Raw genomic sequence first — 23,727 nt, 5'->3', positions numbered from 1 at the left:
CGTGGGGGCTGCAGAGGAAGTTATCTAGGGAACTGGGGAATTTTGAAGCAATAGGAAATATGGTAGAAGCAGGACATTCCTCTGGGTGGAGGCGTTATGAAGATTATATATAGAATCTGTGGTTGGGGCCATCCAAGGAATCAGTATATATGAAAAGAAGGACAGACTTTTGAGGTGCAGGTTCATATGATGGGTAAGGATTACTGGGGAAGGTTGGACAAGAAGGGGTCTAACCTAGGAGGAACCTCCAACCTTAGAGACACTTTGGGTTTTCCAAAGCTCCATTTGGATCCCGCTCCTCAGCCAGCACTCTAACTTGCCCCTATCTGCCCATCCCATCTGGTCTGCCATCACTACCTGGAGTTTTCCATTCAAACAAGGCCATTCTGACATTATTTGAGGCTCTGAAGAGAGCCTCCTGCCCTGAACCCCTAACAGAGGGAACTTCCCTTGCAGAACATTGCTGAGAGAAAGGCCTAGAATGACCCCCCCCCCCCCCCGCCAAAGCCCAGTATGACCACGTTGCCTCTGCGCTGTATTTGGCATGGGCCCTGCCTTTGCACACCCTCTGGGTTGAGGCCGTCCACAGGGAGAGGAGCCTGCCTATAGGGGCTGTTGCCACCACAACCAGAGCCGTCACTTGCTTTCATTATCTAGGACAATTAATCAAAGAAGGGCAAAGAACTTTGTGTTCCCAGAGCATACTCTGTCTGAACTCTTGGCTTGTTCCCGTGGCTCTGCAGGAACAAAAGGACAGAATGGATATAGTGGAGTAACGAACGGCCCTAATATTTATTTTCAGGTGGTGAGTAGACAGGGTGATGTGTACATGGACTTTCTCTATTGCCAGGGCAATTGTTCCTTGTACCCACTGGTAGCGAGCCTGAGAATCAGAAACCAGGCTCCCATCCAGGGCCTGGGAGCCAATAATTAATTTTAACACTATCAGGAAACTGGGTATCAGAAAACTGGATACTGGTCTGGGTGGGGGTGGGGGTGACTGGATACACAGGATAGCTTTGTTTCCCAGGAGTGCGGTCTTTCCAGGTCGCCTGGGGCTTGAGGTGGAGGATGCAGGTTCCTTGTGTGGCTCTAGGCCCCTGAGATTCAGCAGCTGAGAAGGCGAGTCTCATCATTTTAAAGACCTGACCTCTAGTCCCCTTAAGCCCTACATGCTCCAGGAAACACTCTCTGCAATGACTGTTGGAAGAACCCCGGCCCAGAGAAACTCTCACAGTTATATTAACCCCGATTGTGCTGGAGGGCGAGAGGACAGTACAGGAAGCAGGGGTGGGTGGGGAGGCTCTGAATTGCACAGCCTGGCGAGGGGAGTGTTGGGCGAAGTTCCCCAGGTGCGGCCATGTTCCCTCCTACCCCTCCCTCTCCCTCCCAGGACACCAGTCTCCGACTGGGCCAGTCCCACCTCAGAGTTCAGAGGCCTCAAGTCCAAGGACAGAACTGCAAGAGTATGGACACAAAACACCGAACAAATTGGGGGTGGGCTCACGGCCAGTGTGGCGGGAGAGATGCTCCGGGGCCATTTCTGGCTTCTCAGCATCCAGGGTCTGGGCTCTGAGCAGCAGGGGGCGCTGGGGGGGCCTGGGGAGGGGGGCAGCCCGGTGCTGGGACACGCTTCACCCTCCTTCTCCCCAGCGTTGTGGAGGATAATAGGTACCGGGGTAGGGCTGTGGGCAGCAAGGGGTAGAGCTCAGGGGGAGGCCGGAGAGTGGACGGCAGTCTCATTAAAGCAAAGTTCTAGCTGCCTCGACTGCCTGTAGGGGGAGGGCCTCCAGGAAAGGGCCAGACCGGAGGGCCCAGCACCGAGCACAGCGCACTCAGCTGCATCCTCCGACCGCGTCCCCACCCGCCCGCCTCTGGCACGCTGCAGCTGGGGACCCGGGTTTGTGCTTGATCAGGGCTTCGGAGGAGGGCGGTCGCAGAGGCACGGGTGGGGGGGTGCTGTCCTGGAGGCGGCCGGTTCTGGGGTCCTCTGCAAAGCACCCACAGTCTCTGGAGAGCCAGAAGGTGGCATGCTCCCCCTTCCCCCCCCCCCCCCCCCCCCCGCTTCCCCAGCCCTCCCCAGCCCTCCCCAGCGCCGGTTTGGGATCCTCAGACATGAGTCTGCATCCGCCGCTGCAGGGGTCGGCTGGGGTCGGAGTTCTGGGAAGAGGACTGGGAGTGGTGGGAGGACGAGGCAGAGGCCTTGCTGGCCTTGTCGAACTGCACGTAGCCGTCCTGCTTGCCGCTGCTGCTGACGCTGCTGTCACACTGCGTGTCCAGGAAGGAGCTGCTGTCGCTGAGGGAGCCCCTCTGGAACTCGCGCTCGCAGAGCTCGATGGACGAGCTGCCCATGCCCAGCACGAACCTCTGCCCGTAGTCGTAGAGGCGGCCCTGGCCGCTCAGGGTGCTGTAGATGTTGGTGAAGGACATGCCCGTGGGCACGCGCTGCTTGCCCGCGGGGCGCAGGTCCGGCTGGCAGCTGCTGAGCGAGATGGTGGGGGTCGAGTGGTGCTCTTTGAAGGTGTTGACGCTGTAGTAGCCATTGGTGGGGTCCTGGGAGGGGGCCAGAGCGAGAGCAGCGTCACCCGGCGGGCACAGCCTTTCGAGGCGGTCCTCCTTGGCACGGGGAGGAAGGGGACAACGGCGGGCTCGGGTCGGCGGCTGGAAGGAGGGGAGGGGCGGGCGGGGATTGCGGCGGCCGCAGGGGGAGGCGAGAGCCCGAGAGCATGCGGCAGGGGGCGCTCCACGCGCCACGTGTCACTCGGTCGGGCCGGGGCAAAGGCGGCTGAGAAGCCGAACTTGAAGGGTTTTTGTGTTTTTGTCCAGAACATGGCTACTTAATTTAAAAACGGTGTTTGTGAGGAAGCTGTGGGAGAGGAAGACCGTGGGACCGCAGCCTTCACTCTCCCGCCTCCTGGGGCAGGCGAGCGTCCCACCTCCGGGAGAGAGAGAGAGAATAGGCACCTGTCCTCAAGGTGACCTCTGGCCTCCTCGTTTCCCGTCCTTGTTTTCTGGATCTGGGCCTTAAGGCATCAGGGCTGAAGTCAGGATTCCACAGCTGTGACTTCCAGCCTGTGGCTATTCTTACCTTCAGGTTCTGAAACTCCTTCTCCTCTTCTTTGAGAACCTCCAGCTGCTTCAGTACTGAGTCTTGTTGGAATTCACCCCGGTCCATCTACAACCCGAAAATGGCTGCTCAGTGGATTGGAGGTGGGCTAAGCATCCACTTCCCCCAAGGAAAAGATAGAGAAATGAACTCAAAAGAAGGTTGCCATCTCTGTCTCCTCCTCCCCACCTCCTTTCCCTGGCTGGCATGGGGGCATGGGGAGATCCCAGATGTCCTCATTGTTCCTGGATCCCCGTCCTGAGAGACAGGGAGAGACAGGAAGAGTGTGTGTGTGTGGGGGGGGGGCAGTTTGCTAAGACCACATTTTCTTCCCTTGGGCTAGGGCATGACTTCCAGAGATCTCACTTGGATGATTCAATTCAATTCATTGAGCATTTACTGAATTTCGGGCCAGGCATACACACATTGAGGGACATTAAGATAGAGCTATACACAACAGGGAGCTGGGTCTGTAGATAAATAATTACAGAACCTCTGGGTTCAGAGGGCACAGGCTGGGGTCCCAGCAGGGCAGCTCATCACCCAGTGCTAGGCTCTGTGAAGGTCTTAGCAAAGAATCACAGTGCAGGACTACCTGTGAGATGCCGGCAACATGGGCCACCCTTGTTATTCATAGCAATGGCTTCGATGTACTAAATGTTACCTTCCTAACAGAGGCCACAGAACCTCGGGGCAAGGATCACTTCTAGCTTCTCTTTGGGTCCCCAACCCACCTGGCACAGCACCTTGTCTATTGTGGTCATTGACCAAAATGCTTTTGGGGTGAAATCACAGGTAACTGTTTTAATTTGTCATGCCCAGCACAGTGCCTGATAGACCGTAGGGCTGTTGCAAATGTTATGTTTGTGTTGGATGAATGAATGGAATGGCATAGCTCTCGATCACTGAAAATGAAAGTAACAGTTAGATGGAAGGTGGAAAATCAAGCATGCTTGGCACACGGTGCGTACATGAATCTGGATAACCACAGTGACGCTTACTTATCCTGTGGCACACAGACGCTTCCCGGGTGGCACTTCTGCATATGACATGATCTAGGACAGCCTCCCACCCACTCTCTGAGCTGGGATGTTTCTTCTCCCTTGTGACTCACTTTCTTGGTCTCTTTTTGGAGCCTCATGGCATCAGCCAGAGGGTTTCCATTCTGTTTCACCCTCACTGATGCTGCTTTTTTCCGGTTGGGCTCCGGTAAATGTTCTTTGTCTGCCTGGATTGGAGGGCTTTCCCACCAGATTTAACTTCTAAGCCTACCTCTCATCAACGTTGGGGCCTTACAGGGGCCAGGGGGTGGAGGGAGTGGGGGAGGGGAGGCTCCCAGCAGGTCCCTCTGCCAGGGTCCCTCCCCCGACCCCACCTCACACACCCTCTTAACTGACTATTGAGTGACGCCCACTCTTTCTCAAGGGTTTGGATTACAGGGTGTGCAGCCACTCTGAGGCAATCAGGATGTCCCAATGGGAGGGAATTCAAAGTCCTTTTTGGGAGGAAGGACAGGTCAGGATACTTCCACACCAGCCTTGATGAAGCTCATCTACAGAGACATCCAGTCCTTCTTGGATCTAGGCTCTGGTTTCCACTCTTGTAAGATTAATTGCTCTCCTGTGTCAGGCACTGTGTTTGGCCTGGGGGAAACAGACACGCATAGATTTGGGAATGTGCCCTTCTGGAACTTTGAGATAATTGGGGAGCTGACGTGTAATCCAGCAATGTGCTATAAAAGAGGAGCATGCAACATGTTTGAGGAGAGCAGGAAGTGTGTAGCTCTGCCAGCAGTGGGGAGGGGGAGAGGGGGAGGGACAAGCATGGACAATGATGGAGGAAGTGACATTTGAGCTGATTCTCCTAGGAGAATGTGAAATTTAATAGGCAAGATCAACAGGCCTGTGTAAAGCCTCAGAGGTATAAAAGACTCAAAAGCTGGGAACAGCAAGTTTTTGGGATGTCTGGAGGGCCGGGTCCATTCAGTAGGAAGATGGAGCTGGAAAGGCCAGCAGCTGCCACCTCTCCATGAAGGGCCTGATGACACGCCTGGTGGTTGGACTTTATCTAGTAGACAGGGGGAGCCACTGAGGGATTTTAAGTAGGATAGTAACAGGATCCAATTTGCATTCTAGAAGGACCCTTTTTGTGGGACTCTGGAGGGTGGATTGAATAAGGTGGTTAAAAAAAAAAAAAAAAGGTGGTGAGACCACTAGGCTGTGGTATTAGTCCAGGGAGCCACGATGAGGCCCCATCGGGGAAGTCATAAGGGGACAGGGGCAAGGGCACACATTTTGAGAAAGTTTCTGAAGTGGAACTGAAAGGACCAGAGAATGAGATTTGGAAAGAAAAAGACCCGGTGAGGAAAATGTCAGTTCAGCTCAATCACGTTGGTGAGCCTCCACCAGGGGCTGCGAGTCTTTGGAGTCTCGGGGATGAACAAGGCAGCTTGCTCACCATCTAGCGGAGACAGATAAGGGAAAGGGTGATTTTACAGCCACACAGTGGCTAACATGTCCTGAGCACTTACTGTGTTCTACAGGCTCCAAGCCCTTTATGGGTTTACTCATTCGGCCGTCACCACGGCCTTGTGTGCTATGACTTTCATCCCCACTTCACAGGTGGGGAGACTGAGGCACAGGTAGCCTCCCTGCTCTTCACCCCCGGGCTTGCTGCTACTCCCTCAAGGTATTTGGACCATGACATAGTATGCCCTAGAGTTTTCTAGCACAATTTGCCAGGTTCCTGTTTGTACAGCTGGGTGGATTATGGTCTAGTAACAGGAGTCTGGAAGAGGAGGGGCAGGCTTAGGTTTGCTGAAGAAGTGAAGTTATGAGTTTGCTTCTGGTAAGTACTCCGGTTCCTAAAGAGGAACCTGTGTTTCTTGTAGACTTTTGGGGCTGGGTTTGGGGGAGGGGCAGGGCATGTACTGAATATCTATCATATTCATGTGTGTATAGAATTATGTACTAAGTGACAACATATTATGGCACTTTATGCATGTGTTGTCTCTCTACTGAACAGTCAGGTTCTTTGAAAGCTGGGACGGCATCTTAGATGGCTTTGAGTCTCCCAGAACACCAAGTGCAATGTAGCAGACAGACAATAACTCTTTGTTGGCGGAGAGTGGGTGCCTGACCTATTATGGGGGGAAGGCACATCTTGACCAATGCTCTGCTTCTCGGGAGCATCCAGGCCACCAAGAAGCCTCTGGAACCAGGACCTTCGGGGCACAGAGGTCGGGATGGGGTGGGGATAAGATGGCATTCTCACCATCAGCTGCTTGATGGTGGGGTGTTCCTCAGCCTCCCGGCCGGAGGCAGGCTCCTTATGGACAATCTCCACTCGGATGTCATTCTTGGCCGACACAACCCCTTTGAGATCTGGATGTAAAATAGGAAAGTGTAGATGACAGGTTCAGTCCTCATCCTCAGGCGTCAGGGCCTGAGATGTCAAGCCCCCACTTCCCCCCCCCCCGCCCCCAGGGTTCACCCTCCAGCCCCTGAACTCAGTAGCCTCCAGCCCCGCCCTGCCACCCGCCCCAGTAGAACACCTGTCTGGATGTGCTGTGGGCTGTTGGGGCTTCAGCTCTCTTTCTCTGTGGGTCGTGTTAGGTGCACCTCAGCCTTCCACTCTGCTGCCCTGGCTTGAGAGGCCATCCTCGTCCGTTCATCTGCCTCACAGAGCTAGGTCCTTTTTATCCTCCTTCTAGAAGTCTTCCCTGGCCTACTCTACCAGGCTCTTCTCTCTCCATTCAGAGAATCGCTAATCTTACTGTCAGAAGGGGCTTCGGGGTCCCATGGTCCATCCCTCGCCCAAAGCAGACACATCCCTGACACGTGGCGGTCCAGCTCTTGGGTCAATGCTTCGGTGGTGGAGACTTTACGGGCTTCTAGGGGAGGCAGCTGATTGAGAGTCAGGGAGCTCTGTAGAAGACTCTTGCTAAAACATGCTCCCCTATAATTTCCACTGAGAGGGTGGTCAGGGAGCTTCCAAGACCACATCACCGGGGGCAAGCAAGAGAGCCATGGCTGCTAGGCTTGGGGTGGAGGAAACCTAGTTGGGGACACCCCGCTTTCTTCTAACACATCCAAGTGGTGGAGGGAGTCGGCTGCCTCTGATTATTCATCTTGTGCCTTAGGATCATCGAACGTTAGAGCCAGTGGGGTCATAAAAGTCTCATCACGCAATCCCTTACTATTACACACAAGGAAACTGAGGCCGGGAACTGTTGCGGCCTGCCCAGACTCGCGTGAAAAAGGCGGGGCTAGAAGCCTGAGCCCCCATTGGTGGCAAAAAAGGGCGGGGCTAGAAGCGCGAGCCCCTTTGGTGGCAGAAAAAGGCGGGGCTAGAAGCCGCGCCCCCACTGGTTCCCTTCACGCAGTCCTCCCAGTTTATACTTCCGCGCGTCGCGCCCTTGACAAGTAGCGTCAGAGCTGCGCTCGGGCGGGAACTCCATTTCCGCGTGATTCCTCAAGAGTGCTCGGGCGCCAGAATTTTATCGCTAGTGACTGCAGACCTTTAAAAGTTTTCACAGAGGGATTCCTTGAGGGCTTTTCTCCCCCTCGGCGTGGCTGACCTACTTCTCTGGTTAGACTAGCAGAACCTGGAGGGCAAGGATCAAGCCACCTCTCCCCCAGGCCCTCCCAGAGTTCTCTACGGTTCCATCCAGCCATAGGTGCTCAATCCCAAGTGCTGGCTGACGGCCTTGGCGGACGAAGCTCACTTCCGTCCAGTTCCACATCAGTTGCGTGCCCACTACGTGCCACACACCACGCAAAGCACTGCACGTAAGAAGATGCCAAAGACCCCATCCCTACCCCAGCAGCTCACAGCGGGTTAGGGCCCCCTGCTCACGGCACTCCTGCTTACTTGCTCTCCGGAGCAGTCTAAGCCTGGCCTTTTTCTCTGTCCCCCTCCCTGAGATCCCGGGTCTCCCTCCCGTACTTCTCTGGGAGCGGGCACAGCAGAAGGCCACAATGGTTGCCAGAAGGACGAGGAAGGCCACACCAGCTCCTACGGCCACCCCGATGATGACGGCCATCGGTACAGACTCTGTGGGAGAGAAGCAGGCACAGCCGATGGGAAATCGGGGACAGCCCACTCTCCCCACCAGGGCCTTCCCCAGTTTCCTTGGGGGCAGCCCCTGGGGCCAGACACCTGCACTCAGGCCCTCCTAGGAAGTGCCTGGGGAGGGGTGGGAATGGGGCCTGGGCAGGCCCAAGCAGAGTTCCAACAGGGGTCACCTCCACTGAGGAGGGGGTGTGAGGGACTGGAGAAGAGGGGAGCAGTGGTGGGTGGGGAGGGAGGCAAGCAGATACGGGGAGGGGAGGGCCAGGGAGGGCTACCCGGAGATGAGAAGCAAGGCTGGGGTACCCTTTAGCTCCCTTCTGTACTAAACCAGGAATAGTCTATCATGCGGGGGCTGGAGAGTAGAAAGTCCTGGATTTTTTATGTTTTTTTGAAAAACGACTACGGTCACTTCCCTTGTTTGCCTGGTTTGTGCTCGCCTTCTCTTCCCGTTCCCAGGTGCAAAGGATGGACATGGACCACCAGCTTTTAGAGAGTTCTCAGGCCTGAGGCAGCTTGTCCTCATGGGCCTGCCGGGCATCGGGGTAGTAGCTGCCAGAGGCCCAAGTCTTAGGTGCAAGGGGGGCGGTCAGGATCGCAGCTCCCCCCCCCACCTCTCTAAGGAGAAATGCTCCTTTTCCTTGGCCCCCCACCCCCAGTTCTGCTCCTTCTCCTCCCGGGCCAGTCCCCAGGCATCCTGGTAGCCCTCTCTTCGAGGGGCCCAGAACTCCAGCTAGGCAAGCCCCTCACTCCCTGCTGAGTTTATCTGTTCAGTGCCCTAGCCTGGTGGAGATGCGGATGGGGAAGGTATATGGGGTGGGGGGTTGTGTGTGTGCTCTTCCAGACAGCCCTGGCCCTTCTGTGGCTACATGTGGGCTGGAGTACAGGACTTGGAGCCCCGAATAGTCCATTGGGAATAGAATTAGAAAATTTGGGGGCAGGGAGACCTTACGGCCTGCTGAATCCAAACCTCCCATTTATAGATGGAAACACTGAGGTCCAGAGAGGTCGCATGACTCAGTCAAGGACACAGAGCTGCAGAAGGCCAGGGCAAATCCCGGCCTCCTCTTGCTCCCCAGCTCCGTCTGCTATATCACACAGCATCCTCCAAAGTTCACGTGCTCTGGACAGCCCAGACGCCAGCACCTTTTCTGAGCAACTTACCTCACCTCTCTATCTCTAAAATGGGATCATTACAATGCCCACCTCAGGGGGTGGTTACAGGGTTTCGATGAGTGATTGCAAGGAAAGGCCTTGAAACTGAGCCTGGCACCAGTCCTAGTCAAGTGTTTGCTCCCGTTTCTGGAGGGGTAGGAGAAATGTAGCAAGGTCAGAACCTTGAATGAGAAGAAAATTCCTTCTAGAGCCTGAGCTCCCTGCCCCCTAACCTGCCCCACATTGTCAGTGTGGATGACTGCAGGATGGCTGGGACTTCATCTTGGGCTGTGGGTTAGCCTCTCATTGCTGTTGTTTGCTTTAAAGAGGGGAAGAGAGGAAGAAACCGTCCAGCCCTGGCCCGTGGAGGTGCAGCTGGGCGGTGGCGGCGGGTTGGCCCCTCGCGGGAGGAGCAGGTGCCCGGGGTGGGCAGTGTTGGTGGCTAGGCTGGATGTGCACAACAGTGCACTCATCAGCTGCCTATTGGTGGCCGAGACCGCTGTGAGAGTGGCAGGGGAGGGGACAGGAGAAGGGGGGTGCAGAGAATACGCAGGGATTGAAAATGGGAGGTGTCTGGGTTGGTCTCAACAGTCAGGAGTGACAAAGGGGACCTACCTCAGTAGACCTCAGTCAGACCCATGAGCTTGCTTTGGTACGTAGATGATTTCTGTCTTTGGGTTTTAATTCTGTTAGGCAAGGAAAACTGCTTTGGAAGCTCATTGGCTCTGTACTTTTGAACTTTATTAATTTGGGCTCGATTTGGTTCCTCCTTGATTCCTAGTAAGTCTCCTTGGAAAAACTCGAGTCTTGTCTCAGCTGAGCTCAAAGCCAAAGGACGACTGTGGAAGGTTCCTTAAGCTCTCCAGGACTCGCTGTCTCTCCCGTCCAACTAGAGGACCAGGAAACAGTATCTAAGGTGACTTCTGACCCTGGCATCTTGTGAGGCCACATTTCCTTCAGTTGTTAAACGGCACCATCTTATCTGGAGAACTGTCTCCGAGTGGGTGGGCTGAGGCAGAGGGAGGGTCTGCTGGGGTCAGGGGGACCATTGGGGTGGCAGTCCCTCTGCAGCCCGCCTGTGTGTGTTTCCTCCTTGCCTGGCTACCTGGGGTCTGGCCAAGGCCGCCTGGGCAGGCTGTCCCTCTTGGATGTTCCCTGGAGAGGGGCTGGAGGAAGGAGCTGCCCTCCTGCTCAGCCTCTCCTCCTAACAAGGAGGGGAACTGGGCATGAGGAGTCTCAGCCAGGAAGGAAGGTGTCAGGGAGCTGCAGATGAGTGTGAACAGACGGGTGACATGGAGACAAGGAGACAAGAAACTACCTCCCGCACCAGGAGTGGTTCTGAGGGAGAATACAGCAGGGGTCCATGTGCTTCCTCTGGGAGCTTGCCTGGGCCCGGACGGGTGCTCTTAAAGGGCAGATCCGCCCAGAGGGGAGGGTGTGTGGGCCCCACAAGGAGCTTGATGAAGGGACTGGCGGGCCCTAGCTCCTTCAGGGTCCATGTGGCAGAGGACCCCCACATCTTGCTCATGGCCCTTGTCGGCCCCCTGGAGTCTGGCTTGCAACGTCCTGATTCTCTTTTTGGGTTTCTGCTTGGAGAGTGGAGGCAGTTGTCGCGTGTGGGATCCTAAGACAGAGCAACTCAACCCTGGGAGCCTGAGGACCACCTTGCTGCTGGGCATGTGGGGAGGGAGGCACTGCCCCGCAGCCTCAGCCCGGGGGTGGATGACACTTCACTGGGGGAAAGGCAGGCAGGAGTAGGGGGAGGAGGCAGCGAGCAGAAAGCATGGATTAGCATGGATTATGCAGGCCCAGGGGCTGGGAGGCCCTGGCGTCCTGGGAAGCATGGCCAAGCTGGTGATGATGTTGAGAAGCGGGAAGAGTCTGGGAGAGCCTGGAAACAGAGGGAGGCCAGGCCAGGGGTGAGCTGAACCCAGAGGGGAGGATCCAGGGTTTCCCAAGAGACGGGATGGGAGGACAGAGGGGGAGGAGTGAGAGCCGGTGTCCTGGGCTGCCCGCAGCCTGTGGGCTCTGGCATTGGCGACTGAGGAGATAGGTCTCTGGGGTCTCTAGCCCCGAGCTGGCTGGGAACCCCTCTCCCTGCTCTGGCTGCACTAAAGCCTGGAGGTGGGGGGAGGGCAGAGAAGTTAGTGGCCTTTAGGGTCCCTCCCCCACTAGCCCAGAGGTCCCTTCCTCCCAGCCCGGGGAGTTCTCATGTCTCCTTCCGTACCTGCTTCCAGCCCGGCTCCCGACTTCATTTCCGAACCTGTTTGGAAATAAAGCAAGAGTCCACAGCCAGGGCCTGGCTGGCCAGGGTGGGGTGGGCCTGGGGCCGGCCACCTGGTGGGGATCGGGATGAGGGGCTCCCTCCTCTCTCATGTTTCCGGGACCACCCAACAGACCCAGGCTAGCTGAACTGAACTGGGCGTTCTTTCAGACTGACTTAGAAGAGACTCCAGAGGGGTAAGGACCAGAGAGAGAAGTTAAGGCTTGGGAGGAGGGGGGCTGTCTGGAGAGGGTGGGGTGAGAACACTAAGGGGAGGGCATGGGGGTGGGGGCACTCAGGGGAAGACATGGAGGGCAAGCAACGGGGGACTGGGAGGGTTTAGGATGATGTGTGGATGATAGTATGCAAATTATGTGCAAAGCATTATGCAAAGCAGCACTATTAGTGAAGAGGTGTAGGGAGACACTGATCCGCAGGGTAGCGCTGAGGTCCGAGGGGTCCAGCTGAGACCACCTGCTTGGCCCAGAATCTCTTGCCAGGCCCTGACAGCCTATGGGTGTGCCTGCATCTTGGAGGGGTTGGACACTGCCAGGGCCGAGGAGCCTGGACCGCCCTGTCTGCCACAGACTGAGCCCCCCTGGCAAAGGGGCAAGATCTGCAGCCCATTTCAGGCCCCGTGTACTGCTGGCTGTCTGCCGAGCAGCTCAGAGCCACCCTGCGGTGCCCCTCGGACGCTCCCAGCCTGTGGTCTGCGTGAGACCTTGAAGCGGAGACTAGAGTTCTCAGCATCCCTCTGACCAGGAGATGCGCAGTCTGTACACGGGGTCACAGGGGGGATGAGCCTTCCTGCCCCACCTCCTCGCCCGCCCAGCAGCTCTGAGCCCTCCTGCCCAGCGCTGCCCTCTGGCCAGTGTCCCCTTCGGAGCACAGTGGTCCATAGGTCTTCTATGGTCCTGGAGGAACTGCAGGGGATCTGAACCTGTACCAGGGGTTGGGGGCAGCTCAAGTACTACCCCTTAGCTTAGCATGAGCACCCTCTGGGGGACTTTTGGGGAACCAGACTGGCTTATTGTCTTAATGGGCTGGGCCAGGTTCCCCAACACATCCGTCCTGGTGTACCCCTGCAGGGACACTCCTCAATGGATGACACCCCCCTAAGGACACTAGGGAAATGCCGAGTGCACAGAAGCCAGGGCCCTTAGAAGCTGCTGGAAGGCTCCTCATGGCAATCAGCTTGGCTTGCTCTGTGGTCACCTTTTCCTGAAACACCATCCTGGAGAACCACCAACCTAAGCAGGTTTCCTCCCCCTTTCCTTTCCTGGTGTGCCTTGGCCTTGGGGGAACTGGACCACAGAGGGCCACTTCCTGTGACCTGACCAAGGCTGTGGAGCAAGTTAGGAAGTGCTCTGTGGCTTGTCCTCGGGCTCAACCTGCCTGTGGCCTCAGCTGGGCTTTGTTGGCTCAAGACCCTGGAAGACCTTGCCTGGGGCCCTGCCGGTCCTGTCATCCCCTGGCGGCCCTGGCGGCCCCCACCTTGCTCCTTGAGCCGGATGATCTCCGTGTCGGAGCCGAAGCTGTTCCAGGCGGTGCAGTTGTAGATGGTCTGGAAGTCGGCCCGCACGATGTTGCTGATGGTCAGCGTGGAGATGACCCCCTCTTCGGTGCTGACCGTCTCCACCGTGTAGCGCCCCGACGTCCCCGACTCCAGCACGTTCTCCTTCCAGGACCAGGCCTGTCCGAGGTGCGCAGAGTGAGGAGGAGACCCCCACCCCCCTGCCAGTGCCGCCCTGCCACCTCCCTGCTCCAGGCCGGACGCTGCCAGGCTCGCATCCAGCAGCATCATGCCCACGGGTCCTCACACACATCCCAACATGCCACAGACGTGTGCACGCAACACACATCAACGCACATCACAACACACACACCAGACCACACACGCACATAACCATGCACGCGTACACGAAGGCTGGGCCACCCCGGAGGGCATTTCCATGGACAGGGGGCCTTCTGTGGCTCTTCCCTGGGACACCTTCCGGGCAGACAGGGAACCCTGTGACAGCGATGGGAGCCCCCTGCCCTCGGCGGGCCTTCGGCTGCCCTGGCAGGTGGGAGAAGAAGACCAGCCCCAGAGTGACTGAGCCTAGTTTTGTCACTTTGCTCCTTTGTACAAACATATGTTCCAAGAGTTGTACTCGTGACCATCTTAACCTGTCTTAGTTTCTAAGGCTGAGAGTGGAATTCTTCTTGGAGCCTTTCCGGATTTGTCAGCGTGTGAGCGCCGGGCACACAGGCCCGGCTTGCGGCATCCGGGAGAATGTGACAGTCTCTGCAGGTAAGCCCTCGGCGGTGGTGGGTGAGGTGCCGGTGCTTCCGCAGACTTGGCACTGGAACATTCCTGGTTGTGGGGGCTGGCTCGTGCATCGTAGGAAGTTTGGCAGCATCCCTGGCCAACATCTGCTCGATGCTGGTAGCACCCCTCTGAATTGTGACAACCAAAAATGTCTCCAGACAATGCCGAATGTCCCCTGGGCAGGGGGTGGGGGGAGGGGGACTTGTCCCACTGAGAACCGCGGGCCAAGAGTTAGATCTCTATGAAAAGAAAGATCGTGCGAACACGCTCAATAGTGAACGGATTATTCTGATGGGCATGGGTTACAGTTACAACTTAAAAAAAATTCAAGGGTGAAGGGAACAGGGGGCACATAGGTATTGGTTCTGTGTATGACTTCTTGCAATTTGTGTGTGAATTTTTCAGACAGTGAATGAGCCGAATGCCTGAAAAAGTGTGTAACACACGTGATGCCCTAACCGTATCGGAGTTTACAGGATGACACCTTGAGCGTTTACAGCTTCAACGTCCCAGCCCCTGGCACGCACACGCCCCGGTTGCTCAGTGTGCACCCCCTACGTCCTCCCTGGTGGAGTTGACCCTGGGGCAGTCTTCTATCAGGACTACGCTAGGCATCGGGGACCACTAAAAATAGTATCTGACTTCCATTAATGCTAGAAAATGCTTCCCCTTCTCTGTTTTCGTGCCTGGGCTCCCACCGGTTTCAGATGGACTTGGGTGAAGACCCTGGCTTTTACAAAAGCAAACACCTGGCAGGGCCCAAGTGTGAACTCTTCAGGAGGCCTTAGAAGCACTGCAGGGATGGGGATGAGTTTTGCAGAAGGGAGGAACAATGGAATGATACTTTTGGGGGGGAGAACTTGGTAAGTGGGGCAGGGCAATCCACGGGCACCTGGAGGCCAGCAGAGGAGAACTCTGGGGGGGTGAAGAAAGGGGGTTGCTGACCATAAACCACACTCTGTCTAGGATTTTGCCAAAGACTGGCCTTGAATCCAGGAAAGGGAAGCAATCACTTATCATTCCTTTCTGCTACCCTCACTTGCCCCTCTGCTCCTAGGACGCAGAACTTGGTTGGAAGCATTACTGTTATTACTGTTAGGGCACATCTGGACAGCAGAGCAGAGTTAAAGACACTTGCAGACCAGCCCTGGGAGCACACTGTCTTCATGATGCCTTTCCCAGAGAGACAAGGCAGGTAGAATTTTCCCCACGGAGGATGGGAAGCTCAGAGGCCTGGTGGTTGTAAGGGGCGGTCTGAGATGAGCCGCCAGGGGAGTCCCCCAGCCCTCCCTGCCCCAGAGCACTCACGATTCGGTCGGGTGGCGGCGTGCTCCGGATGAAGCACTTGATCTGGCCCTTCTCCCCGTGCAGGGCATGCTGGGTCTGGGTGCTGGAGATGATGGGGGGTCCTGTTGGGGAGACAGCATCACACCAGGGAATCAGGAAAGGCAGGTGCCTGGCTGGACCCTTCTGGGGCGGGGTTCAGAAGTTGACCCATTCATCCAACCGTTCAGCACACATTTACTGGAGGCCTGTATGTGCAAGGTAAAGTGCAAGGCAGGGGACTCAAAGATAAATTAAGTGTTCAGTCAGTCATAACCCTCTCAAGGGATGACGAGTGAACGCTTCTAAGTCAGAATGCCCAGAAGACATAAATAACCATCATAAAAGGTGGTGAGTTTTCTTACCATGGCGCCGTACACATGGAGTGCCAACGGACTTCAGGGGAGAGGGGCTAATTCTGCCTGGCGGGTGGGGAAAGCTTTATGAAGGAGGTGAGAAACCTCAGAAGGGAGTAGGGGAAGTGTTGGGGAGGAAGGGATACTAAGTAATGTTACCTCTCTAATACCACCTCTGCCTTAGTGGGCTGTTCCATTCGAGCCATTCTTGCCCATGTCCAGGAGAGGGCGCGCTTGCCTAACAAACTGGGTGCCCTCGCGGAGCTGGGCAAAGCCGGGAGGAACCGGGAGGAAGAGAAGGAAATGCTCCTGTTCCTCTGGGGGGTAGGGGGGATCACCCTGCTTAGGGGGAATGCGCTGGGCAGGTTCACAACCTTCATCTCACGTATGTCTTGGAGGTCCCGTAGTTCCTGGCCTTGCCTGCCTCCACATACGCACCCAGACAGCCCAGGTGGGACCATGGCTCCAAAGCTGATCAGGACAGGATCCCATCCAGTGTGTGTGTGTGTGTGTGTGTGTGTGTGTGTGTGTGTGTGTGTGTGTGTGTGTGTGTGTGTGTGTGTGTGTGTGTGTGTGTGTGTGTGTGTGTGTGTGTGTGTGTGTGTGTGTGTGTGTGTGTGTGTGTGTGTGTGTGTGTGTGTGTGTGTCACGATCCCATCCAGCGTGTGTGTGTGTGTGTGTGTGTGTGTGTGTAAGAGGGGGAGAAATGTTTATGGATGTCTCCCGGAGTCCCTGTCTTATCTACCTCCTCCCACAGCCTAGAGAGTCCACCTGCAGTCTAAAAGTGTGCCTCCTGTCCAGTTCTGCCTTTTATCTCACCCAAGTCCTTCCCGCGCAATGCCCACCTGGCACGGAAAGGCGGAGGGAGGAGAAGTGAATTCAGCTGTTTGCTCAGCTAACTTCCTGGCTGGGGCTGGGGCGGCTGAAGCAAGTGGTGTAGGGATGGAGACCCTCGCGCCCCCTTCCCAATCCCTGAGGGAAAAGGTTGGGTCTTAGGTGGCCGAAAATGGAGGAGAAAGAGCTAGAGCAAGGGATCTGGAGGACAGGCAAAATTATGCTGGGAACAAAACAGAAATTGCTGCAAACATAATTGCTGTTTATTAGCCGCCTTAATTAAAACAGATTTGCATTTCTATGACTAGCTCTCAGCCAGGGGGTGGGGGTGGGTGGGTACTAGAGACACTCAGGTGACGCTACTGAGTTTGGGACGGCTAAGAGCTTGGAGCTGGATGCGGCAGACGTGGGGGACCCTTCAGGTAACGGCTTCCACCCCGAGGTGGCTCTGAGCGTGGCTCTTCCACCCCGAGGTGGCTCTGAGTGTAGTGTCTCTCTTACATATTTTTGCTCCAAGAAGCCTTTGACCCAAAGGCAGGAGGGCTTGATGTTTTAGGAACTTGGATGGCACTTTGTTTTGCTGCTGGCTGGAAGTGAGGATACCATAAAACCTTTTCCCCTTCACTTTCCAGGAACTAGGAATTCTCTGGGGGGTTTTCAGGCATTCTAAAAGCCATCAGGCAAATGGGTAAGTGTTTAAGGGCTTCTAAGAAGAAAAAAAGAAATCAGAATAAAGGTGGAGTTGGGCAGTCAAAGCACAGTGGTAGTGTGGTTAATCTTCCCCTCCCTGCAGATCCCGGGTTTGAGCCAAACCAGGCAAAGACCTGCGCCAATTTACTCCCTAAAAGGCAGTGGGCAGCAGTCGCCCACCAGCTGGGGTGTGTTGTGAGGAGGACCCCATCTCATTTTGGATCCTTTCATAATGTCTGGTCCCTTTAGCCCAGCCCAGGCCCCTTTCCAAGGGGCTTCGCCATCCCTCCACCTGTTCTCTAGATCATTCCTCTCCCACGTCGGTACTCCCCCCTGGCCACTTAAGCCATCCCCCTGCATCAGGGCGAGATGACCCTAGTTCAGCAGAAACAAACTGCCTCCTTGCTTCACTTCAATCCCTTGGGCGGTTCTCTTCCTGCCGATCTAGGGGAGCCTGTGCCGGAAGGACTGGAGGCAGAGGAGGGGGATAGACACACGATCCCTGGGGGGTGCAGATCAAACCCTGTGTAGCCGCCAGGGCCCAGGCTGGGGTGTCCCTTCCAAGAGAAATGTCCTCCCGAGGTGTGCGAGGTGTGCGTTCCCTTCCCAAGAAACCACTTTGTCCCTGCTGGGAAATGCCTGGATATCTAAAGTGACAATGGAATGTCAGTCCCTCATTTATCCACCTGGTTTTCCCCAGAAATGGGGATGTTCCTTTAAAAGCTTCAGGCTTGGGGACCCTGGAGGGTCGTGGGGCCAGCAGACGGGAGCTGGCCACAGTCATGGGCCAGCACCCAGAGCGGGCAGCAGGGGAGGCCTCTGCCTTCACGGGGCCTGGCGCCTGAGCCCAGTGTCACACACGGAGCAGCAGAAAAAGGCTGCAGTCTGCGTTGCCATGGATATACGGAGGCGCGATCAGATGCTGTTATTTTTAGCCCTGCAGTGCCAATTTATTGGTGGCGTCCTGGGGACCCAGGGGGAAGGCAGGAAGACTCCTGAGTCAGGGTTCTGCCCAGGACAGGTGGCCTGTGAGTGCACCCGGGGTCTGAGTAGATTCTCCCTCCCTCTGGGGCTGCCAGGACTCTGGGGGAGGAGAGGAAAAGAGATCAGTGGAGGGGGGCTGGCTAATGGGGAAGCCAGAGGGGAATGGCTGAGGAAGCACCAAGCTTGTTTTAGTTTTCTAGCAAAGGGGGAGAATAGATGAGGCTTCCTGTGGGCAGCTTCCCGGGTGGAGGTGAAGCCAGGACGGCAGATTTCCAGAACATGGCTCAACCCCTCCTTAGGGCCCTGATCTGGGGCCAGGACCCAGAGGCCCTGCAAAGGTGGGTCTGGGGCTTGGGTCCCACTGCGGCTCAGAGCCTCAGGGCTTTGACCAGAGGCAGGCTCGCAAAGGGAAACCAAAAACCCAGTGGACTGAGGAAATTTGGAAACACAGAGGGGCTTGGTCTTCGCTTTTCTCCCTCTCTCCAGCCAGCAGCTTTGGTTGCCCACCCTGCCTGAGCGCGTACCATGGCAGGGACGTCAGATTTCCATCATGGTGCTACAGCCTTCCTGGGTCTGACCCAGCTGCTCTGTGACGTTCTATATGCCATCATCCATGCTGGTCTAACACTCTGTCCCCTGAGTCTTCTGTGTTCTGGGGACATCTGAAAACCCTCTCCTGCTATAATGGTTTTATGGTAAGTGATAAGACTCTGCCCTCAAGAGGACCCTCTGAATGCTTGGTCTTGTGGAAATTGTGACGGTCTCTCGGACCGAGCAGCTATCATGCAACGGGAAGGGGCCAACCAGGAGTTGCAGAGACGCTCCCTTACATTCCCTCCAGGGCCAAGGTCAAGGTCAAGGTCAGAGGTTAGATACGGGATCTAAGTTGGCTGCCTAGTGATCCTCTGACCCTTTCCTCTTGACCAGGATAAAATTCATCAGCTACCACTCCTAAGGCTGGGACCCCTTAGGAGGAAGGTGACGCAACTAGCCAGGTCCTTCCTCACCTCAGGCCTGGGCTTTGACACGGACTTGAAGAGGTGGACAGAACTGCTCTGGAGCCAGGGTCGGGGGTGGAAGCAAGGCCCAGAGCCAACGACAGGCCCTCTGAGGCAATGCCTGGGACCAAGACGCCTTGGGCCCCTCTCTGCCCCCTCCTATCCCCTTAGCATGAGTTGGGGAGGGGCCTTACCATTGACTGTCAGGGTCACCTCTCGCTCCCCGGCTCCCACCCGGGGCACCACGGCTCGGCACACATACTTCCCAGCATCCTCCTGGCGGACGGTTTTGAGGGTCAGGGTCTTTTCATTGCTCAGCACCTGGGAGGATTGCAGAAGATCAGACATGGAGAGCAGAGCCGGGCTCTTTCTGTCTCCCAGAACCAGAAGGGCTGCGAGGGGGGCCTGCCGTAAGTGACCCGGTCTTCAGCATGGCAGTAAGGCGCAGGGGTGGGATGGGAGACAGTATGCCCCGTGAGCTGTCCAGGGGAGATGCACAGCCGCACACCAGCTGGGAGGGGGGAGTGTGCAAGGAGTGGGGGGGCGGGTACTCCCGGGCTGGGGCCTGGAGGCTTTCTCAAACACAGGCAGGCTGCCCACCAACCTGTACCCGGCTGGCCCCTCCTGGACCAGTCTTTTTGGAGTCATTTTCAATATCCTTTTGGGATAGAGTTTGGGGGTGATCCAAAGACTTTGGCCTTAGCTAACTCTGAGTTCAAATCCTGACTTGGTGGTGACTACCTGCGTGGCCTGGGGCAGTTTCTTATCTGCTCTGATGCTCTTATTTCTACAACGGGGCAGCCCTGCTCACAGGATGGAGTGGTGTCTGGCCCACAGGAGGCCACGCGGAGGCCAGTTTCTGTCTGCCTCACCCTTGACTTCCCTCCCAAGGCTCTCGCTGGTCCTCCTGAGGGGAGGGGTTTCTGATAAACTTATACATCCTAAAAAACATATTTATTTTAAAAGAGGAACACAGGAAGACTGCGAAACTTAACTTAAAAGCTTAAGGATAGCCTAACTATTTGGGGAAAGTAGAAAAGGCTGTCTAGAGACATTTTATTCCCAGCACATTGGTGACCACCTGCTTTTCTTCTAAGGTTTAGTGATAGGGCAAAACTGCAATGGTTGAGTATGTTTAGGACTGAGGGGGTACATGTGGGTATCTGGGGTTCCCTCTCTTCTTTCTGGGGTCCTTCTTCCTTCAGCTTACACTGGAGGCTAATGCCCTTAGCTGAAGAGTGAGAGGGGCCCAGAAGGCAGTTTGGGTGGTCCGAGGCCCCTGTGGGGTGTGAGCTGAGGACTTACCACGCCCGAGCCCCGTTTCATCCAGACGATGGTCAGGGAGGGGTTGCCTGTCCAGGCACAGCTGAAGACCGCATCGGAGCCCAGATCCACGAGCAGGGATTGGGGCTCTGTGGTCATCCGGGGCCCAACTGTGAGAGGAGTAAGGGGGAGACAGGGCTCTTGGTGGGCTGGGAGCTCTGGGAGAGGGGTCTGAAAGACCCGGGAAGTAAGCAAGAGACCCCAGTCCCCCAGCCCAGCCTCCCTCAGGCCCACCCACTGGCAGCAACAGCCCTAGGAAAAAGTGCTCTGGCCCCAATTCTACTGGGATTTGCCCCCATCTCCTGCCCTTTGTCCTGCTTCCAGGAGGCCCCCTCCCCAGCCTGCAGGCAGAGAGGACTTCCTCCTACTCCAGAAATCCTGGGATTTTTCTGTGTCTGCCTTCAGGTCCTTGCTCATCTCCTCCAGGCTTCAGCTGAGGGACCTGGAATCCAGTTACCCTGTGCACCTGGCCCACCTCCTGGGGCCCTCCCAGGGTCCTCCCAGGGGCTCTGAGACAAGGCGTGGAGGAAGCATGCCTCTCCCCGTGTTCTCCACCCTCTCCAGGAAGCCATGCCTCTCCCCGAGTTCTCCACGAGCTCCGAGCCCGCAGGTTATGCTCCGTTCCAGCCCCTCCCAGCCTTTCTCCAACCCGGGTGAAGTAGCTGGGCCTGCTCCCAGGCCCCTGCTAAGTGTTGGTGAGCATTAATGGAGGCTCCTCTCCGTCTCCCCACTGCACACCACCAGAGCCTCCTGCAGACCAAGCCTTGGTCCCCAGAGCGGGTGTAATGGTGGGATTTCAGGCACGGTGACGGGAGGGTGTGCAGAGAGCTGCTTAGCTGCTTTCCAGGAGCAGAAGAACGTGAAAACCAGGGTCAGGAGACCGGGATTAGTCCCTTGAAAAGGGGGTGGTGGCACTTTCTGTTGAGGCCACTGGGGGTGAGGGGAGGGGTCAGATATAAGTTTGCAAAAGTGCTTTTCAAACTGTAAAGCGCAGTAGATGAACTAATGCTTATTGCTGTGAACACATCCAACCCATCGGTCAGTGATGGGCTGGCTCACCCCAAGGGGGTCCCTGCCAGGCCACCAGAGGGAGATGTACTTGGGTCCCTAATGGGAGGCAGTGGGGCCTGTGGTCAGCAGTGGATTTGCTCGAGCCTGGCCTCAGTTCTCCTTCTGCGACTTACTTGCTGAGTGACCTTGGGACTCCATCCCCTCATCTGAGTAATGGGAATAATAATTCCTGCCTCCCTGGGTTACTACAAGGGTCAAGGTATGCCGGAAATACCACACCAAGAAGCTTTTCTTAAAGTGGGCGGCACTGTGAGCTCGTGAGGCATGGTTCTATGGTGTGCAGAGAGCCCAGCAAGGTTCCTGAGCCCCTGAGCAGAGATGCTCCAGGGCCGGCTCGCCTGGGGATGCCCCTGGACGACTGTACTCACAGTAGACGTCCACCGTGCGGCTGATGTTGGTGCTGCCCAGGGCATTGGTCACCTCGCAGGAGACAGGCTCTGAGAAGTACGTGTAGTCCACTGAGGTCCGATACACTTCTCCAGATGCTTCCTTAATGATCTGGCCCCGCTTGGCCCACCTGCAACACAGGCCCCGCGTGCCGCTGTGGACCTCCTCCAATGGCAAGGGTGTTCCTTCCACCCAGGGGGTGCGTCTCTCTAGAAGCTAGAAAGCGGGGTGTGGCATGGGGTGGCACAGGGCTAGGCCCCCCTCCCACCAGAGATCCTTCAGTGCCGGGGAGGGGAGGGCGGCCAGCAGGAATCTCCACAGAGGGGTAACTTCGGGGCTAAGGGAAGGGTCGGTGTTGGAGGCAACAGGCTTTGGTCCGCGGGTGACAAGCAGGTTATTCTGGAGAGAGGTGGGTGGACTACTCAATAGATTGGCCCATCTGACTGGCTAGGAAATGAATAAACCACTGTCAGTCTCTAGACAGCTTGGCCATCCCGCTCTGAGCGCTACCGAGGGCCTGTCTATTGGGATCCCCAGTGGGAAAGAAGGAGGCCAAGGTCTAGTGGCACGTGCCCATACACACGTGTGCATCTGCACCCACACACGTGCACACGCGTGCACACACACAGACTTGATTTCCAGACAAGGTGGGAAGTTGTGGGAGGGGTATTAGCCAGAGGTCCCCAGGGCCCTTCCTCCAGCTCTCTCAGCTCTCCTGTCCTGACTCCTGTCCCCAGGGTGGGTCCCTTCACCATGCGCCCTCGTCCCTCCCAGGGATGGCGCTTGCCCTTTCTCCTGCCCAGCTTCTAGCCTCCCACCCTGTCTTCACTCCTCGGAGGCTTCGGCTCCATCAGTCCTCGTTTGGTCAGAGGGACGGGAGGACGGCTGTGCTGATGTCTTTCATCCGCCAGTCACCAATAGGTACCACCAGAGTGAGAGACTGAAAAGCCCCGGGGTTGCCTTGGTCCTGGCCCTGGGGCGGTGATCACTGCCTTAGACCAGTGCGGGAAGGGGGAGCCTGCTGTCCGTGAGGCAGTGCTGGGAGCCCCCAGGGGCACGCGTGTGTGCATGTGCCTGTGTGCCTGTGTGTGGGGGGCCTTTCCCTACAGACCCCCAGGGAGAGAGTTCACAGCGTCCCCTGGTTTAACCCCACTGTGGACAACACTTAACTTTTCACGAAACTTCCAACCGGGCTCCTCCTATTCCAAGCCTATTTCGGGGTGTTTGTCTTATTGTGACCCCATGACCATGAGTCCCGGTAACCACAGCTTCCCTGCGGCCCCCGCCTTCACCTCCCCTTTCTCTCGGTCCTGGAGCCGTTGGTGGTACCGAGGGGACCTCTCCTGCCTTCCCTCCCTCAGCTTCACACTAAGGCCCGTCCAGCCCCAGGAGACAGCCGTGTCTTGGCATCATGTGGAGCGCCCAGGTTGACACCATGTGGTTATTATCGTGAGTTAATATCACATAATTATTAAGAACATGATTAATAATAACAATTATAGTTTAACAACAGAGCAAACCATAGCTCCCTGAGAGCTTAAGGAGCTTCCCAACAAACCATTATGAGTTATTCATGAATCATTTCCATTTCTAACTTTAATTTAATGACCAGACTTAACAGCCAGGCACAGCCCCTGCCTGAGGCAGAGGAATTCGGTGCCGGGCACACGGCTGGGGTTCAGCGTCCAACCTCCGGCTGAATGAAGCGTGGGGTCAGGCGGAGGGGAGCGGAGGGGGGCGGAGGGGGGCTGCAGCAGGTGGGACCGGGAGGAGGGCAGGGTGAGCCCCTCCTGCTCCCCCAGGCCTGCTCCTGCCTCGGGGTAGGTAGGTTAGGGCCCCTGCGGGCTGGTTCTGAA

The 23,727-nt window shown here is 56.6% G+C and overlaps 1 protein-coding gene across 6 annotated transcripts in view; it reads right to left on the bottom strand.

Annotated features, from left to right (window-relative positions):
- Window positions 1-2,072: 2,072 nt before the first annotated feature.
- The window catches only part of KIRREL3 (kirre like nephrin family adhesion molecule 3), a 537,206-nt gene continuing 515,551 nt past the window's right edge, over window positions 2,073-23,727 (bottom strand). For 3 of the 6 annotated variants that reach the window (XM_078058779.1, XM_036099296.2, XM_036099297.2), the window contains 10 exons: window positions 21,853-22,001; window positions 20,396-20,523; window positions 19,285-19,411; window positions 15,214-15,314; window positions 13,089-13,287; window positions 11,559-11,594; window positions 7,979-8,161; window positions 6,380-6,489; window positions 3,089-3,175; window positions 2,073-2,553 (listed from right to left, as the gene is read on the bottom strand). In XM_078058779.1, coding sequence (XP_077914905.1) covers window positions 2,110-2,553; window positions 3,089-3,175; window positions 6,380-6,489; window positions 7,979-8,161; window positions 11,559-11,594; window positions 13,089-13,287; window positions 15,214-15,314; window positions 19,285-19,411; window positions 20,396-20,523; window positions 21,853-22,001 — 1,564 coding nt within the window. In that variant the 3' untranslated portion in view covers window positions 2,073-2,109. The remainder of the gene's footprint in view (window positions 2,554-3,088; window positions 3,176-6,379; window positions 6,490-7,978; window positions 8,162-11,558; window positions 11,595-13,088; window positions 13,288-15,213; window positions 15,315-19,284; window positions 19,412-20,395; window positions 20,524-21,852; window positions 22,002-23,727) is intronic. The other 3 variants (XM_036099301.2, XM_036099300.2, XM_036099302.2) reach the window with 3 other exon arrangements.

This window comes from Halichoerus grypus, chromosome 11 (genome assembly GCF_964656455.1).
Source record: "Halichoerus grypus chromosome 11, mHalGry1.hap1.1, whole genome shotgun sequence".
Taxonomy (NCBI): Eukaryota; Metazoa; Chordata; class Mammalia; order Carnivora; family Phocidae; genus Halichoerus; species Halichoerus grypus.
This window is presented reverse-complemented; position numbering and strand designations above follow the sequence as displayed.